Here is a 21,276-nt window from a genome sequence, read left to right as displayed (position 1 = left end):
GGTTAGCTGATAGTCGGGGCACTCGACGCTAGTGTGCTCATTTGTTTCGGCATTAATTTGTTGACCTTAGGGCCATATTGCGTTGCACATTTCAGACTGAAATTGAATTACCCTCCGGAAAGGCACAACACACTTCAGCTTAAGAAATAATGGGTCATTATTTATATTACCTTTTATATACATACAGGAAAGTACACACATATGATTTTAACGTGCCAATTGTTGAATATAATGCACGAAATGCTTTATTCAACCGATAATAAATAAGCTTTACAAATTATCGTTTTCTGTGCATATGCTCGCGGTTCTTGCGCTTCCAAGCAGCACGCCTAGATCCACCAATAGTCTGAGAATATCTGTATCCCTTGCCAATACCACGGGAACTCTTTCCGGCTGAAGTAAGGCCTCGCAACTCACGATGCTTGTGCACATGCTTGCAGATCCAGTTAATTTTAGGATCACGACGAATAGCACTATGATGAGTGTCAATCAAGATTACCTCAAAATACTTGTAAGAAGCATCTTGAGCAATCCAATACGAGTTCAAAACTCTCAAGCCACCAAGCCTACGACCAACACGTTCCTAGAAAGAAAAATTTGTAAATCTTTAATAATTATGTAGTATTTGATATGGGTTTTTTTTTAAATTAAAAATTTCAGACATCTAAGGAAGTTCAGTAATCAACTTAAGTTTCAGGTCAGTGTAGTCATCAGGTGTTTTAAAAATTAGAAGAAAGCATTGTAAGAAATGAAGAGGCCTCGCTTCAAATCCTTTATATTGATGCGAGTTTTTCTTACCTCAGCTATAGACTGTAATCCTCGATACGGCTTTAATTGGTTTACACCATGACTCTTCGGCTTGCCGTAAGTGCAACCTTTTGGCACTGGACGCTTGCGACCACCACGGCGAACACGGATTCTATAAATCACGAACCCTTGCTTTGCACGGTACCCCAAACGCCTTGCTTTATCCGGACGAGTAGGTCTGGGTGAACGATGCAGTTTGGTTAATTGGCGGTATTGCCAAACGCGAATACGCAGCAAGTATCGCATTACATCACTCTGCTTCTTCCTATAGAGTTCCTGCATGTACCGGTAGGCCCCCATCTCAGCAAATTGATTGACCTAGTAACAAATTCATTTGTTATTTAATAACTGTCACATCATCGGTCCATCAACTTCAACATCAACTGGACTGTACAATCCAAAAAAGTACATTTTAGGATCTACAATGTAAATAATTAGTAGATGTACGTATGTAGAAGTTACTAAGCAACGTAAGACGTGCGCGCAAATAAGTCAGATATCCATAATCAACACAAAAGTAATCAGAGTGGTGCATGGAAAAAATCATCATATAACTAAGTCAAATCCTCAAATATAATAATACATATATTTTTGTTTGCAGCCCAGGAAATAGCACAACCTACTTACAAGACGGTATAAATCCAAAAGAAGGAAATGTGCAGTTCGAGCACACCAGAGACAATTGCACAGAGTTGCTCTGGGCAACCTAAGTACATCGATTGCTTTACAAGTGAAACAGTGGAATAGCACAAAATTGGCAGCTTATACCCTGTTTCTGCTTCAGCGACAAATTCCGCTTCAGCGAATTTTCCTTTCATAGGAGTGCACGTGGTAGAAAGAGACAGAAAAAGTCGCTTCAGCGGCAAGTTGTACCTCATATGTTGTATTTTATTATTTTTATACAGTTTTTTTAACGGCCTTTCGGGATTTTTCCAGAATAAATGTTTTTCTTACGTTTTTTAATCAAAATGACAAACTTCCATTTTATATCTTCTTTGCAAGACCAGGCAGTTGTTGCACCAAAAACATTACACAAGTGACGTACACGCAAATACCCTAGACACTAAGCCCAACCAACAACCTCAATATACCAAGATACCCATTATTCCATTTGTCGATAATACATGATCACAAAATTAAGCTTTGTGAAATTTCTACATACCAATTTTTAGTTTTCCATGATATTTGGGTATCCCTGAGTAAACGTCTCATACAATCTTTTTTTCCATTACCTTCAGACGTATCTTTCTTAAACTTTTTTCCAAGACCCTTCCTTTGGAGCAAGGATAACTGAAAATAATATTTCATAATAAGGATTTTTTAAGCGCTCAATTTTCCGTGAATGTAAACCAGTCAAAAACCTTAAAACTTGAATAAAACGTATGCCTTTATGATTTTGCACTGATATTTGTTCCTGATGAACTGAGCTAGCTAATTTGAACATAATTTTTCAGGACACTACCTACTAATATGGGCAAACTTTCATATGTTTTTCGGTATTTTTATCGCGTGCGACATACAGCTTAAACAGTCATCAATTGTATTAAAATAAAGTACTTAAGTTTTTGAACAAAACCAAAAACATTATTGAGAAAAGTAACTGAGAATCTCTAGAAATTTAACTGCATCAAAATGTTCATTCTCGTTTCGGTGAAATCGAAAGTTGAGCTGGTAGTCAAATTAATCATTTATATTTTTTCGCGTGCGACAGGCATTGTTTTTTTCTTATCTTAAAAACGACCTTAGCTCATCTGAGTACTGCACTGAAAAACAGACCCGACGAAAAGAGTTAGCCGCCTGTTTGCCTCTCGCTCACTTCTATCGATAGCTCGCGGTTTTCGTCGATGTGAGTACTAGGCTTTGGTGATAACCTCTTCCCACATAGAACCGTCTTCTAATCCCACCAGTTGAACATATGGCCCATAATGTTTTACCGTTTCAAAAATTTCTCACTTAGTCCGCCATACAAATTTGACGAACTATAACTGACACTTATATGCGATTCCTAGGAGATGTTTTCGGTGCAAATCTAAATTCTTCTTGACTGTAAATAGTGACACTTTCACTACGAAAAAGTAAATAATGATGACAGGGACAGGGACGATATGAAAATGGAAAGCGTAAAAGCAAGGCATTTCACACGCCCTTACCATAACGCCCATAACGCCCTTACACCATAAAAGCTTCGAGGAATCTATCATCAGTCCTTAGTTTTGGCCAACAAAATCTTCTGATCAAAGTCCACTTGTTATAAGAATTTTGTAAAATCAGTTTCATACAAAAACGCCGTTGTATACTAAAATAAAAATCGTGTTTTTAATGCCTCCAAGCGAAAAACATAATTGGCGCAGCTGGTACTTAAGCGATCACTTCGTAAAACTTAAAAATTGTTTGCAGCCTCATAAAATTATTCACCAGCTACTTCAGTTAAATCACGAATAAGGAATTCTAATGTCTAACTAGCCATAATATTGCGATTATATGATGTATTTCGCTTAAAGAAACAACTCGAACTTAACCACCAAATATGGAACTGCCATCAACATCAGCAGCGGACGCAGCTTCAGCCGCTAAAAACCCTCTCAGATGTATCCATGAATCATATTCTTCCGCAAGTAAAGCAGATAAATTTATTTAATGGAGACCCTCTTCATTTAGCTCTCTTCGTCGAGTTGTTCTACCATTACTGTACAATTCTAAAAGCCCAAAATCTAATTACATATACAGGTATCAGAAACCTCCAAGAAGGATGAGCCCGATCACTGCAGATGAGAAATATAATACAGGACTGGAAGAATATGAGAACTTATTAATCAGCGAGTTCAACCGTTCAATGCCTCCACCTCGAATGATAGCTGAATTTGTTGATGAATTAAAAAAACAGTCAAGTAGAATATGTTGTTTTTCGATAGGCAACGCGGTGTTGTTTCCAATGGACAACGCTTTTGGGAGAGCTGTTCTGTGGTCATGCGCGCTAAAGTAAACAATCGATACTAATAATATAGCAATAATATTTAATTGCCATTTATATATGGAGACAAACAAAATGGAAACTTTTAGAGACAAGGAATCATTCAGCGTTGACAGAAATTAATTTCTGCAGTTGGTGGGGATGACACCAGGCCTATTAGAATGACACAGTGTTTCGCCCAGCCATGCCATTGGATAAAATTATTGCTGTTGCCCTCTATTCGCTTTCCTATCCCCGGAATACAAAATTATTGGCAGAATTTTTGTCAGATCAAAAACCATGGTATGCAAACTTGTAATCGAATTCTGTATCGACGTTATATTATAGCTCCCGAGTACTTGTCTCCAAGTCAGAGACAATTGCACAGGGTTGCTCTGGGAAACCTAAGTACATGCTTTTCTTAACAGGAATAAGCCTAGTACTGACATCGTCGAAAACCACGAGCTAACCATAGGAGTGAGAGGCAAATAGGCGGTTTTTCGTCGGTTCTTTTTTTCAGCGCGGTACTCAGATGAGCTAAGGAAATACCAGAAAAAACACCAGATTTAGCGAGGGAATTTCGATGAACGCCGTTAGCCGTGGCCTAAAGAATAAGAAATTTAATCCTAATCCTTTGTCAGGATGCTGAACGACTTCCTGCAGCATCAGCGGAACAACCGCCGTTCCCAGTCCGGCTCCCACTTCCTCAAGGTGCAATATGCCCGTTGATACTCCCATCCGAGGGACGAGAAGGAAGCTTTAAACTACTAATGTACATAAATAAAATCATTCGTTAAACATTCCATTTATTTGTATTTCAATTTTTTTGTGCACCAGCAGACTTTTCTTTTTTAAATGGCTCCAATTGATTTGTTCTACGTTTGTCAACAAACCCAGCTGCTTGACAGTATGACCATGCTAATACATCGGTCACACACTACAAAGAATACGATTTTTCGACTAGTGAACCTCTTAGCCGATCTGAGTACTAGGTTATAGTAAAAAAAAGGCAGCTTATACCATGTTTCTGCTTCAGCGACAAATTCCGCTTCACCGAATTTTCCTTCCATAGGAGTGAACATTGTAGATAGAGACGGGAAAAGATGCTACAGCGGAAAGTGTGGCCTCATATGCTGTCTTTGTGTATTTTTATTCAGATCTTTTTTACGGCGTTTCGGAATCTTTTGAGAAGAAAATGTATTTCTTATGCTTATTTTTTATGGAAATTACCAACCTCCATCTTGGCAAGAGGCAAGCGTTCCACTAAAAACATTTCACAAGTAACGATTACGCAAATACCCTGAACACCAATCCCAACCAACAACCTGAATATACCCAGATACCCATTATTCCATTTGTTGAAAGCACATGAACAAAAAATTAAACTTTGTGAAATATCTACATACCATATCTAGTTTTCCATGATATTTGGGTGCTCCTGAGTAAAAGTCCCATACAAACTTATTTTCCATTAGCTATCACGTGACGTTTACTTAAGGGGATCCAATTATCATGGAAAACTAGAAATGGTATGTAGAAACTTCACAAAGTTTAATTTTCTGTTCATGTGCTATTAACAAATGGAATAATGGGTATGGTAAATTTTGGTTGTGTACCTGTCTAACATAAGTCCAGAGGTGTTAAGCCTAGTACTCACATCGACGGTAGCCCCGAGCTAGCCATAGGAGAGAGCGAGATGCAAATAGACATCTAACGTTTTTCGTCGGGTCCGTTTTTAATCGCAGTACTCAGATTAGCTGAGGAAATACCACAAAAACAACTAGACTTTATGAGTGAATTCCGATGGACGCCATTAGCTGCTGCGCGAATATGAAATTTGATCTTTGGCTGTGTTCGTGCAGCAAATATTTGAAAATAGAAGGAATATCCCAAAAACCACGTAAAAAATTACTGAAGGAATTCAGTTCAGAAGAAAAAGAACACCTAATCCCAGCTGTGGAGGGTCATCCAGTATTGTGAGACTTGACCAAGGAAAGCAATACCACAACAGGGCAAATCCGCAAAAGAAATGGAAGTGCTCGAGGTAATCCAATGGATAAGTGTAACGAGCTGTTACGTACGCCCTCCCCCATACCAAGATTAACCCCGGCAAAACAACTGCCATTAGTTGAGGGTAGGGGCCGTAATGACTAACCACACTGCGATTGATAAAAGCAAAACAGCAAAAACAATTCGACAACTCATGGGTGTCGCGTGGCCAGAACAACGACCACGATCGACCTGCTCGTAACCGGCCGGCCATTGACTCCTAAAATAGGGGAAATGGAGAAACAGTACCCATAGGTGGGAACACCTAGTTAATTCATCCAATATGGGGGGCTAGCGAAAGCTCTAGTCCGGTATAAAAGACCCCAGCCAAATGGAGAAGGGACAGAAATTGTTCTGATCTCTCCATGACGGTGGTCTAGAAGTCCAACTCCCATCAACACAAACCACGACTGGAAGAAGGCTGGTGTCCAGAAGGATGTCTTGACGTTTCCCTAGAATCAAATTCACCCAGGAGGAAGTCCCGATAACCGGTCCTGCGATCGACCACAATCTGGAGGAAGTCAACCAGCAAAATCCCGAAGGACGAAAATAACTAGTGAACCAAGTGAATGGCCTAAAGACCCCAAGATGGGCGGCGAAACTTCCAAAGTGGCCGTCAGCACCGCCAATGTGATTAATCACGTAGAGATCGTTGACCACAGGGACGATATTCAAGATGTCAACAGGACCCTGAAGCTCATAGCTGGACTACTACTGGTTATAGTGATCATTAAAGTGGTCAAGGTGTACAAGCGCTCTGTTCAGAGACGCCGCGACCAACATCACACCCTGGAGAAAGTGGTGACCCACATTGGAGCATAAGCCGAGCCGATACAGTGAAGTGAAACCACAAAAAGACAATAAATGCAGCAAAAAGACAATAGAAACAATACCAATAATAATAAATAAATTGCACTCCAATATTATAAACAAAAAAGTGAATCGCCAAAACAATCAAAAACAATTTGCGAGTACATGCATTTCTGAATGCAAGTGTAAAAAGAATCCCCAATTACATACGCTGAACAAGAAATTGGAGCTGCACCGACCAGCCCAGCCCGAGCATTGGAACTGACGTGTGCCTCAGTGGAACTCTCATACAATGCATACATACATACATATCTATACAGCGATAGTGTTATTTTTTTTGTGTAACGTAATTTTTGTGTTTTGTTTTTGTAAGCCACCATCAAATCTTGCACGTATATATATGTATAAACCAATTCTAAAATCTCCCAAAGCCCAGGATCCGGAGCGTCGAGATCTCATCGCCCAGGATTAAAAAGAGGGTAAGTTTGTCGGAACACGGTTCCTTTTCTTATACATACATAAATATATCCGTGCACCATGATTACATCAGAAGCTTTAGCAAAAACAATAGATACTGATCCACAATTTAACGTAAGAATTTTATACTTCTTATCAAAAGCGACCCTACCAATAACAGTGAATGAATTGGAATACTTATATATTGAGACCTTCCGTCTAGATTTTTCTCCACTTGCCCACTGTAATAAGACCGATAAAGCTATCAATATCTCTACCGTTCCAACGGTCATTGTTCTCTCCCGTCTGGATAAGAATTTGTTTTTGGGCAATGTTAATACTTTCCTAGTTAAGACAAAGAATTAATCTGTTAGGAATACATGTAATACTATACAATATCCACATATAATAATTGTTTCATATATATAATCATTTAGATATACTTTTCTTTTTATACCTTTTTTATACATAATAATTAAATGTTAATTTTTCAGCGGCGAGTATCAGCCTTATAATTGTATGACAATTGCAAGAGCCCTCTGAGCGACGTTTGCAGTCGTGAATAGTCAGCATTTTGCTGATGTGTGCACCTTCACAGGTGGTCGATACTCTCCGCTAATACAATAATTGCCAATTAATTTAATCCCTATATGAATTAACCAATATTATGTTATTCAACACCGGCACACGCCGACATAAATATTATTTAATAAATTTATAATGTGAAAAAGAATTGAAAACCATGGCGTGCTAGAACTATAACAAAGGGGGTGTGCTGACGCGAGGAGTGAAGTAGGTCAAGAACAATGACATAACTTTCGATGGACAACCTTGACAATAGGGGATCGTATTGCGTGGCCCGCGACGATCCATTGGCACACGAATGTGTGAAGGGGAGGGAATATGGCCAAAACACAGCCCGATCGTATTGCGATCAAGCGACAGCTAAGCTTGTTGGGCAGTGTGGACTGATGACTGACGAACTTGTTGACTAATATTATTTTCCAGGCACTTTTAATATTTATTCTCGTTATGTTGGAGAGGAGAGAGGCTAACCAAGATCCCACGACCCAAATACGACGTAGCTTATGCCGGCAAATGGTGCCTGAACATCGGACGCCTCTCCCTCGGCCCAAGTCCTTGTCAGGACTCGGGCACTAATATGATATGCCCACGTAACAGAGCCGCTTGTCGGCTGTGGAAGTGGATAACAATGCTCGACGCCATGAAATGCCTGTTATTAATGGTAACCGAAATCTAATTTCGCGTTCTGAACAAGCAAAATTCGGAAGTGATCAACACCAAACAAAAATCAAAAGAAAGTTCACAAATTACCCATTACTCTGGCCGAGTCTAAAATTAACCCTAATAGAAGTTTTAGAGGTTCCCCAAAGCCCACCCAACCAATGGTCGTTCGTTTCCATATGACCCCCATAGTCAGAACGACCACTTGAATGGCAAGTTACCCTATCGCGGAATCATGCTAGCTGCGGCAAGAGACTGCTGAATTGTTCATTATAAAAGTTTTATTACTTACTAAGAAAGTAAATAATAGAGAACACATATCCTACAGCTAAACATGCAGAAAAATATGATTTAAATGTAAGTGCGAGTAAATAGGATAAACATTGCTTGAAATGCAAATAATAAGGCCTTAATGTAAAATTAAAATCTAACAAAACGTGGCGATAGATTTTCGTGGCGGTGGAAATTCCGTTCAGGTTCTTAAAAATAGTTTTAAAAGCTTAAAGAATTCATGATGGCAAAGAATGCCAGTGTAATTTTGATCATTCTTTTACTTTTTTTTTCCTATCGCTTTAAGTTTTTTCTCATTGCTTAAAAGCAGAATTAAGCCACTTACCGCTTGCATGAAGCGCTTTCACCGAGACGTTTGCTGCTAAATGTGAGAAATTTTTAGATAATACAAACATGCAAAAAGAACTCCAAGCCATTTAGATTTTTTACGGCCAAAATGCACATTCTAAATTAAAACTGGACTGCGACTCTGCTTTCTGTCATGACTAAAGAATTTCTACCTATCCACCGATAGATGTTCTTTCTTTTCTTAAAATGTTCACTAAAACTAACTCGTATGATAAAACCACGGTCATTTGGGTCACTGTGTCGTCCATGTGAAAGCCCGGCTGGATCACCTTAGGGTAGACTTCCGCGTCAAGGATCAGGGAGTTGATGGATGGCCGATGGAAACGCTCATCCGCGAGCGGTAGCTCCCGGAACTTCCTGACCACGCTCTCACTGACCGCAGGGATAGGAGTGCGGATCCGTACGTTCGGCTCGATCTTGAGGACCACCTCCAGCTTGATAGCCTCGTCGACCTTCGCCGTGCAGATGCTCTCCTCTCCCACGTTGGTAGTCGGCAAACAAAACGCGGAGGCCAAGTCGATGGAGCCATGAGTCGATGGAGAAGTGACGCGAGCGACGGAGCTGGTGTCGAGGATGCTGAGTGCGGTGGAGGGGTAAGCGTTTGGCGAGTTGGCGGATCTTGCCGGCGCGAACGCTGCTGAGAAGTGGCCTGTGGCTGGGAACCGGACTTTTTTCGGGAAACGTGTTCGTGCATGTGGAGCAGCGAATAATGGTTCCGGTCGCACGTTTTGCACCGGTCACCGCTACGGCAGCTCCCAGTGGAGTGCTCATAAGCGAGGCAGTTTGCGCAGTACTTGTATATCAGGACTGCCCGCAGCCGCTTCTCTGCGCTCAGCTTTAGGAACCTCTGACTCTTTCGAAGAGGATGGATTCCGCGGCAGACTCGGCATCGATAGGATTGAATACCTCTTATACGTCTGCTATTCAATGCCTGTGCGCTACGTGGACAGGGAGCCATTTCCCTGGTTAGAGTGTGGATAATGAAAAAAGATAAGCAACAGGGCAGACGTGGAATGACGCGCGGCTCGTTTCTAGGGAGTTTTGTTAGGCTCTCCTGGAATAAGAACCACCTTTGTTCCTGGTTTCAACGCTAAGATATTAGTTGGATCCTCGGACATGGGAGATAGCGGTATGGAATTTAGACAAGCTTCGATTTTCGCTAGGAGGGTGGACACCTTTTCAAAGGTGTGTTTCCGCGTAGCGGTAGACTTGTAAAACAAGGTGTAGTATGTTCACATATCGAATGCACACTGTACTCAGTGTTATGAGTTAATATAAGTACAAACAGGTTGTAGCACTTGGCCACAACACTTACATACATATATCTGGACATAATTCAACGAAAATGATCTGAGTGAGTTGAGTGATGTAATGGGGAAAAGAAAATGCGGAGTGCAAAAACAAAGAGTTAAAGCTCAGTCGAAATGCTTACACTATGTAAAAATTCAAGCACCCGTATAGTCGACGGCTCAAAAGCTATAAGCTGAGCTCGTTTTATGACAGAAAGAAAAAAAAAATTCCCAAAACATCAACTCACTCAAAAGAAAGGAAATTAAATTATTTGAACAAAACGACTAATAAAAAACATACAATAAATAAGCTACCCAAACTGAAGAAGAGGAGACTCAACGACTACGGAGGACCCCTGGAATTTCGTAAGTACGCCTGCGCAGCTAGCACGGTGCCCCAACAGTAATATCGCCGGACCAGTAGAAGCCTGTGCAGCCAGCACCGGTGCACCAACAGAGAAAACACTGGAGTAGTAGAGCCCGTGCAGCCAGCACCGGCCCCGTTCGGCGCGCCACGCCGGACCCCGGAAAAGTGAACCGACAGCGCTTCCAAGAGCGCACATCTTTAATTTTTTTTCACTATATCTATATGCATCAGCGATGCAAATTTATAATTAACACAAATTGTACAGACCAGATTGTTACAATTGTTACGAACTGTTTTTTTTGGTGGCAGTGCCGCTAGCTCAGTCTTTTCTCAGGGCAGAGTACCCCTAATGCCACAGCTCGCAACATAGATATCGATAACTCCACTGTCTCACATTAACAAACTATCGGTCATCACTAAGAACAAAAACGTAAACAAAGGTAAATACCTGCAAATATTGACGGGAAAATCGGTTTAATTTGGTGGCTATTGATGACCTAGCCAAGCGCTCCCACCCAACCATGAATGCCCTCGAGGTGCAGCAGGGCACCACCCATTCTCTGTCGGCAGGAGCCCCCTCCTCGCGACAACGGCGGTTCCATCTCCCCCACTGGGAAAGCTTACTCACACATTGTGGGTTTTACAAAGGTTTAATAAATATCGTAAGTACAATCGTTTATATACATGTTCCTTTTAACAGATCTATCCTTCCTCAGCCTGAAACCTGGCCGAAACCTGGCCGCCGTCTCAAATATTTACGCGGTCAAAGCGGAGGATTTGTTTTGCTAGATAAGGGTACAGGCGCCGCGGAAACTATGCTCTACCAGTCATGTATTGGTAGAGGCTCTCGGGTCTAACTCCGGATAAATTCACAAACAGGGAAGTAAATATCAATATATATATAATCAAGGTACACGTGTATTTAATTTTTCCAAAATTTCAGCCACTATTGGGCCGGGCCTGGAGGCGATGATAGCCCGGGCTGAGGACTTCCCGCCGGAGGCCAGCAGCGATACAGGTCTCCAAGAAGAAAAACAGGCTGCTATTTAATATAAAGCACAAAGAAAATTTATAGTATCTCTTCTAGCTGCATCTGCCTGGTTGGACAGTATGGCCGCGACTATCTCGATATCTGCTGATCATCGTTCATATTACATGGCCTCTTTTAAAATTGGGTCATTGGATACATGGGTCCATTTAAAGTAATCCCAGAGCGAACCGGGATTAATCTTCAAATGGCCAGATCGCCCGCCAGACTCATCCCGCTGCTGCAACTATCGCCCTATCGACCTAACCTATCGATAAAGTCGCTCCCATTCGACTCCAATTGCAACATCAACCTAAGATTTCGAGAGACGCTGCCCGGAGTTTCAGCAGAACGATGAAATAATTGGTTGCTTTGGAGATACGATGGGATTCAACACGGCACTGATACCATCCTGCAGTTCGATTGGCGACTTACGCGGGGCGGGAAGTATTGCAGATGTGATCGCGATGCTCGTATACTTTGTTTTTTCCTTCTCTCAGATCACAACCGGATGTCTTTAGCATGACACACTCCCAGACTGCGGCCTTGGAGGTCTCCAGCAAGTATGCATTGCTGCCAACGGATTTGACCACCCTGGCTTTAAGGAACTTGCGAGCAAACTTGGCGTTAAAAGATTTGCTGAAATCACTCAGCACGAAGTTGCGGCGGAAGACTTCTTGGCCTGGCTTGGCGAGCAGCGTACGGGCTCGCTTATCGTAGCGCTGCCGGCTCGTCTGATATGCACCCTTCAGTTGCTTCTGCACCTTGGCGTGGATTACCCGAAGCTTGTCCTTGGTCTGCATTCCGGCCATTTCATGTTCGACCAGAGACCTAAGGCGTCTGGCTAGTTTGTAGTTGGACCCGTTGAGGAACATGTGATGGCCGAATACGGTGAAGAACGGCGCTTCCCCTGTGGCTGAGTGGACAGTGTTTCGGATGGCCACCTCAATCTCCGGCAAATGTGCATCCCATTCCCGGTGATCCACGTCCAAGAAGCTGCGAATTGCGGCCAAGACGTTCCGGTTTACCCTCTCCGCGGCATTGCTCTGTGGTGAGTAGACAGACAGACAGACAGACAGACAGACAGACAGACAGACAGACAGACAGACAGACAGACAGACAGACAGACAGACAGACAGACAGACAGACAGACAGACAGACAGACAGACAGACAGACAGACAGACAGACAGACAGACAGACAGACAGACAGACAGACAGACAGACAGACAGACAGACAGACAGACAGACAGACAGACAGACAGACAGACAGACAGACAGACAGACAGACAGACAGACAGACAGACAGACAGACAGACAGACAGACAGACAGACAGACAGACAGACAGACAGACAGACAGACAGACAGACAGACAGACAGACAGACAGACAGACAGACAGACAGACAGACAGACAGACAGACAGACAGACAGACAGACAGACAGACAGACAGACAGACAGACAGACAGACAGACAGACAGACAGACAGACAGACAGACAGACAGACAGACAGACAGACAGACAGACAGACAGACAGACAGACAGACAGACAGACAGACAGACAGACAGACAGACAGACAGACAGACAGACAGACAGACAGACAGACAGACAGACAGACAGACAGACAGACAGACAGACAGACAGACAGACAGACAGACAGACAGACAGACAGACAGACAGACAGACAGACAGACAGACAGACAGACAGACAGACAGACAGACAGACAGACAGACAGACAGACAGACAGACAGACAGACAGACAGACAGACAGACAGACAGACAGACAGACAGACAGACAGACAGACAGACAGACAGACAGACAGACAGACAGACAGACAGACAGACAGACAGACAGACAGACAGACAGACAGACAGACAGACAGACAGACAGACAGACAGACAGACAGACAGACAGACAGACAGACAGACAGACAGACAGACAGACAGACAGACAGACAGACAGACAGACAGACAGACAGACAGACAGACAGACAGACAGACAGACAGACAGACAGACAGACAGACAGACAGACAGACAGACAGACAGACAGACAGACAGACAGACAGACAGACAGACAGACAGACAGACAGACAGACAGACAGACAGACAGACAGACAGACAGACAGACAGACAGACAGACAGACAGACAGACAGACAGACAGACAGACAGACAGACAGACAGACAGACAGACAGACAGACAGACAGACAGACAGACAGACAGACAGACAGACAGACAGACAGACAGACAGACAGACAGACAGACAGACAGACAGACAGACAGACAGACAGACAGACAGACAGACAGACAGACAGACAGACAGACAGACAGACAGACAGACAGACAGACAGACAGACAGACAGACAGACAGACAGACAGACAGACAGACAGACAGACAGACAGACAGACAGACAGACAGACAGACAGACAGACAGACAGACAGACAGACAGACAGACAGACAGACAGACAGACAGACAGACAGACAGACAGACAGACAGACAGACAGACAGACAGACAGACAGACAGACAGACAGACAGACAGACAGACAGACAGACAGACAGACAGACAGACAGACAGACAGACAGACAGACAGACAGACAGACAGACAGACAGACAGACAGACAGACAGACAGACAGACAGACAGACAGACAGACAGACAGACAGACAGACAGACAGACAGACAGACAGACAGACAGACAGACAGACAGACAGACAGACAGACAGACAGACAGACAGACAGACAGACAGACAGACAGACAGACAGACAGACAGACAGACAGACAGACAGACAGACAGACAGACAGACAGACAGACAGACAGACAGACAGACAGACAGACAGACAGACAGACAGACAGACAGACAGACAGACAGACAGACAGACAGACAGACAGACAGACAGACAGACAGACAGACAGACAGACAGACAGACAGACAGACAGACAGACAGACAGACAGACAGACAGACAGACAGACAGACAGACAGACAGACAGACAGACAGACAGACAGACAGACAGACAGACAGACAGACAGACAGACAGACAGACAGACAGACAGACAGACAGACAGACAGACAGACAGACAGACAGACAGACAGACAGACAGACAGACAGACAGACAGACAGACAGACAGACAGACAGACAGACAGACAGACAGACAGACAGACAGACAGACAGACAGACAGACAGACAGACAGACAGACAGACAGACAGACAGACAGACAGACAGACAGACAGACAGACAGACAGACAGACAGACAGACAGACAGACAGACAGACAGACAGACAGACAGACAGACAGACAGACAGACAGACAGACAGACAGACAGACAGACAGACAGACAGACAGACAGACAGACAGACAGACAGACAGACAGACAGACAGACAGACAGACAGACAGACAGACAGACAGACAGACAGACAGACAGACAGACAGACAGACAGACAGACAGACAGACAGACAGACAGACAGACAGACAGACAGACAGACAGACAGACAGACAGACAGACAGACAGACAGACAGACAGACAGACAGACAGACAGACAGACAGACAGACAGACAGACAGACAGACAGACAGACAGACAGACAGACAGACAGACAGACAGACAGACAGACAGACAGACAGACAGACAGACAGACAGACAGACAGACAGACAGACAGACAGACAGACAGACAGACAGACAGACAGACAGACAGACAGACAGACAGACAGACAGACAGACAGACAGACAGACAGACAGACAGACAGACAGACAGACAGACAGACAGACAGACAGACAGACAGACAGACAGACAGACAGACAGACAGACAGACAGACAGACAGACAGACAGACAGACAGACAGACAGACAGACAGACAGACAGACAGACAGACAGACAGACAGACAGACAGACAGACAGACAGACAGACAGACAGACAGACAGACAGACAGACAGACAGACAGACAGACAGACAGACAGACAGACAGACAGACAGACAGACAGACAGACAGACAGACAGACAGACAGACAGACAGACAGACAGACAGACAGACAGACAGACAGACAGACAGACAGACAGACAGACAGACAGACAGACAGACAGACAGACAGACAGACAGACAGACAGACAGACAGACAGACAGACAGACAGACAGACAGACAGACAGACAGACAGACAGACAGACAGACAGACAGACAGACAGACAGACAGACAGACAGACAGACAGACAGACAGACAGACAGACAGACAGACAGACAGACAGACAGACAGACAGACAGACAGACAGACAGACAGACAGACAGACAGACAGACAGACAGACAGACAGACAGACAGACAGACAGACAGACAGACAGACAGACAGACAGACAGACAGACAGACAGACAGACAGACAGACAGACAGACAGACAGACAGACAGACAGACAGACAGACAGACAGACAGACAGACAGACAGACAGACAGACAGACAGACAGACAGACAGACAGACAGACAGACAGACAGACAGACAGACAGACAGACAGACAGACAGACAGACAGACAGACAGACAGACAGACAGACAGACAGACAGACAGACAGACAGACAGACAGACAGACAGACAGACAGACAGACAGACAGACAGACAGACAGACAGACAGACAGACAGACAGACAGACAGACAGACAGACAGACAGACAGACAGACAGACAGACAGACAGACAGACAGACAGACAGACAGACAGACAGACAGACAGACAGACAGACAGACAGACAGACAGACAGACAGACAGACAGACAGACAGACAGACAGACAGACAGACAGACAGACAGACAGACAGACAGACAGACAGACAGACAGACAGACAGACAGACAGACAGACAGACAGACAGACAGACAGACAGACAGACAGACAGACAGACAGACAGACAGACAGACAGACAGACAGACAGACAGACAGACAGACAGACAGACAGACAGACAGACAGACAGACAGACAGACAGACAGACAGACAGACAGACAGACAGACAGACAGACAGACAGACAGACAGACAGACAGACAGACAGACAGACAGACAGACAGACAGACAGACAGACAGACAGACAGACAGACAGACAGACAGACAGACAGACAGACAGACAGACAGACAGACAGACAGACAGACAGACAGACAGACAGACAGACAGACAGACAGACAGACAGACAGACAGACAGACAGACAGACAGACAGACAGACAGACAGACAGACAGACAGACAGACAGACAGACAGACAGACAGACAGACAGACAGACAGACAGACAGACAGACAGACAGACAGACAGACAGACAGACAGACAGACAGACAGACAGACAGACAGACAGACAGACAGACAGACAGACAGACAGACAGACAGACAGACAGACAGACAGACAGACAGACAGACAGACAGACAGACAGACAGACAGACAGACAGACAGACAGACAGACAGACAGACAGACAGACAGACAGACAGACAGACAGACAGACAGACAGACAGACAGACAGACAGACAGACAGACAGACAGACAGACAGACAGACAGACAGACAGACAGACAGACAGACAGACAGACAGACAGACAGACAGACAGACAGACAGACAGACAGACAGACAGACAGACAGACAGACAGACAGACAGACAGACAGACAGACAGACAGACAGACAGACAGACAGACAGACAGACAGACAGACAGACAGACAGACAGACAGACAGACAGACAGACAGACAGACAGACAGACAGACAGACAGACAGACAGACAGACAGACAGACAGACAGACAGACAGACAGACAGACAGACAGACAGACAGACAGACAGACAGACAGACAGACAGACAGACAGACAGACAGACAGACAGACAGACAGACAGACAGACAGACAGACAGACAGACAGACAGACAGACAGACAGACAGACAGACAGACAGACAGACAGACAGACAGACAGACAGACAGACAGACAGACAGACAGACAGACAGACAGACAGACAGACAGACAGACAGACAGACAGACAGACAGACAGACAGACAGACAGACAGACAGACAGACAGACAGACAGACAGACAGACAGACAGACAGACAGACAGACAGACAGACAGACAGACAGACAGACAGACAGACAGACAGACAGACAGACAGACAGACAGACAGACAGACAGACAGACAGACAGACAGACAGACAGACAGACAGACAGACAGACAGACAGACAGACAGACAGACAGACAGACAGACAGACAGACAGACAGACAGACAGACAGACAGACAGACAGACAGACAGACAGACAGACAGACAGACAGACAGACAGACAGACAGACAGACAGACAGACAGACAGACAGACAGACAGACAGACAGACAGACAGACAGACAGACAGACAGACAGACAGACAGACAGACAGACAGACAGACAGACAGACAGACAGACAGACAGACAGACAGACAGACAGACAGACAGACAGACAGACAGACAGACAGACAGACAGACAGACAGACAGACAGACAGACAGACAGACAGACAGACAGACAGACAGACAGACAGACAGACAGACAGACAGACAGACAGACAGACAGACAGACAGACAGACAGACAGACAGACAGACAGACAGACAGACAGACAGACAGACAGACAGACAGACAGACAGACAGACAGACAGACAGACAGACAGACAGACAGACAGACAGACAGACAGACAGACAGACAGACAGACAGACAGACAGACAGACAGACAGACAGACAGACAGACAGACAGACAGACAGACAGACAGACAGACAGACAGACAGACAGACAGACAGACAGACAGACAGACAGACAGACAGACAGACAGACAGACAGACAGACAGACAGACAGACAGACAGACAGACAGACAGACAGACAGACAGACAGACAGACAGACAGACAGACAGACAGACAGACAGACAGACAGACAGACAGACAGACAGACAGACAGACAGACAGACAGACAGACAGACAGACAGACAGACAGACAGACAGACAGACAGACAGACAGACAGACAGACAGACAGACAGACAGACAGACAGACAGACAGACAGACAGACAGACAGACAGACAGACAGACAGACAGACAGACAGACAGACAGACAGACAGACAGACAGACAGACAGACAGACAGACAGACAGACAGACAGACAGACAGACAGACAGACAGACAGACAGACAGACAGACAGACAGACAGACAGACAGACAGACAGACAGACAGACAGACAGACAGACAGACAGACAGACAGACAGACAGACAGACAGACAGACAGACAGACAGACAGACAGACAGACAGACAGACAGACAGACAGACAGACAGACAGACAGACAGACAGACAGACAGACAGACAGACAGACAGACAGACAGACAGACAGACAGACAGACAGACAGACAGACAGACAGACAGACAGACAGACAGACAGACAGACAGACAGACAGACAGACAGACAGACAGACAGACAGACAGACAGACAGACAGACAGACAGACAGACAGACAGACAGACAGACAGACAGACAGACAGACAGACAGACAGACAGACAGACAGACAGACAGACAGACAGACAGACAGACAGACAGACAGACAGACAGACAGACAGACAGACAGACAGACAGACAGACAGACAGACAGACAGACAGACAGACAGACAGACAGACAGACAGACAGACAGACAGACAGACAGACAGACAGACAGACAGACAGACAGACAGACAGACAGACAGACAGACAGACAGACAGACAGACAGACAGACAGACAGACAGACAGACAGACAGACAGACAGACAGACAGACAGACAGACAGACAGACAGACAGACAGACAGACAGACAGACAGACAGACAGACAGACAGACAGACAGACAGACAGACAGACAGACAGACAGACAGACAGACAGACAGACAGACAGACAGACAGACAGACAGACAGACAGACAGACAGACAGACAGACAGACAGACAGACAGACAGACAGACAGACAGACAGACAGACAGACAGACAGACAGACAGACAGACAGACAGACAGACAGACAGACAGACAGACAGACAGACAGACAGACAGACAGACAGACAGACAGACAGACAGACAGACAGACAGACAGACAGACAGACAGACAGACAGACAGACAGACAGACAGACAGACAGACAGACAGACAGACAGACAGACAGACAGACAGACAGACAGACAGACAGACAGACAGACAGACAGACAGACAGACAGACAGACAGACAGACAGACAGACAGACAGACAGACAGACAGACAGACAGACAGACAGACAGACAGACAGACAGACAGACAGACAGACAGACAGACAGACAGACAGACAGACAGACAGACAGACAGACAGACAGACAGACAGACAGACAGACAGACAGACAGACAGACAGACAGACAGACAGACAGACAGACAGACAGACAGACAGACAGACAGACAGACAGACAGACAGACAGACAGACAGACAGACAGACAGACAGACAGACAGACAGACAGACAGACAGACAGACAGACAGACAGACAGACAGACAGACAGACAGACAGACAGACAGACAGACAGACAGACAGACAGACAGACAGACAGACAGACAGACAGACAGACAGACAGACAGACAGACAGACAGACAGACAGACAGACAGACAGACAGACAGACAGACAGACAGACAGACAGACAGACAGACAGACAGACAGACAGACAGACAGACAGACAGACAGACAGACAGACAGACAGACAGACAGACAGACAGACAGACAGACAGACAGACAGACAGACAGACAGACAGACAGACAGACAGACAGACAGACAGACAGACAGACAGACAGACAGACAGACAGACAGACAGACAGACAGACAGACAGACAGACAGACAGACAGACAGACAGACAGACAGACAGACAGACAGACAGACAGACAGACAGACAGACAGACAGACAGACAGACAGACAGACAGACAGACAGACAGACAGACAGACAGACAGACAGACAGACAGACAGACAGACAGACAGACAGACAGACAGACAGACAGACAGACAGACAGACAGACAGACAGACAGACAGACAGACAGACAGACAGACAGACAGACAGACAGACAGACAGACAGACAGACAGACAGACAGACAGACAGACAGACAGACAGACAGACAGACAGACAGACAGACAGACAGACAGACAGACAGACAGACAGACAGACAGACAGACAGACAGACAGACAGACAGACAGACAGACAGACAGACAGACAGACAGACAGACAGACAGACAGACAGACAGACAGACAGACAGACAGACAGACAGACAGACAGACAGACAGACAGACAGACAGACAGACAGACAGACAGACAGACAGACAGACAGACAGACAGACAGACAGACAGACAGACAGACAGACAGACAGACAGACAGACAGACAGACAGACAGACAGACAGACAGACAGACAGACAGACAGACAGACAGACAGACAGACAGACAGACAGACAGACAGACAGACAGACAGACAGACAGACAGACAGACAGACAGACAGACAGACAGACAGACAGACAGACAGACAGACAGACAGACAGACAGACAGACAGACAGACAGACAGACAGACAGACAGACAGACAGACAGACAGACAGACAGACAGACAGACAGACAGACAGACAGAC

General features: G+C 45.1%; 1 protein-coding gene and 1 non-coding gene across 8 annotated transcripts in view; both read right to left on the bottom strand.

Annotated features, from left to right (window-relative positions):
• Positions 1-202: 202 nt before the first annotated feature.
• Positions 203-21,276, bottom strand: part of RpL15 (ribosomal protein L15) — a 330,472-nt gene continuing 309,398 nt past the window's right edge. For 6 of the 7 annotated variants that reach the window (XM_070996202.1, XM_070996201.1, XM_070996200.1 and 3 more), the window contains exons 2-3: positions 799-1,125; positions 203-583 (exon numbers count right to left, since the gene is read on the bottom strand). In XM_070996202.1, coding sequence (XP_070852303.1) covers positions 278-583; positions 799-1,107 — 615 coding nt within the window. In that variant the 5' untranslated portion in view covers positions 1,108-1,125 and the 3' untranslated portion in view covers positions 203-277. Of the gene's footprint in view, positions 584-798; positions 1,126-1,434; positions 1,453-21,276 lie in introns of those variants that run through there. The other variant, XM_070996198.1, reaches the window with a different exon arrangement.
• On the bottom strand, positions 1,294-1,364 carry LOC139353306 (small nucleolar RNA Me18S-Gm1358). Its single transcript, XR_011604509.1, has one exon. It is a non-coding gene; the product is annotated as a small nucleolar RNA Me18S-Gm1358 (small nucleolar RNA).

The sequence above is a fragment of the Drosophila suzukii genome, chromosome 3, assembly GCF_043229965.1.
Source record: "Drosophila suzukii chromosome 3, CBGP_Dsuzu_IsoJpt1.0, whole genome shotgun sequence".
Classification (NCBI taxonomy): Eukaryota; Metazoa; Arthropoda; class Insecta; order Diptera; family Drosophilidae; genus Drosophila; species Drosophila suzukii.
Note: the sequence above shows the minus strand (reverse complement) of the source record. Positions and strands in the feature narration are given on the sequence as shown.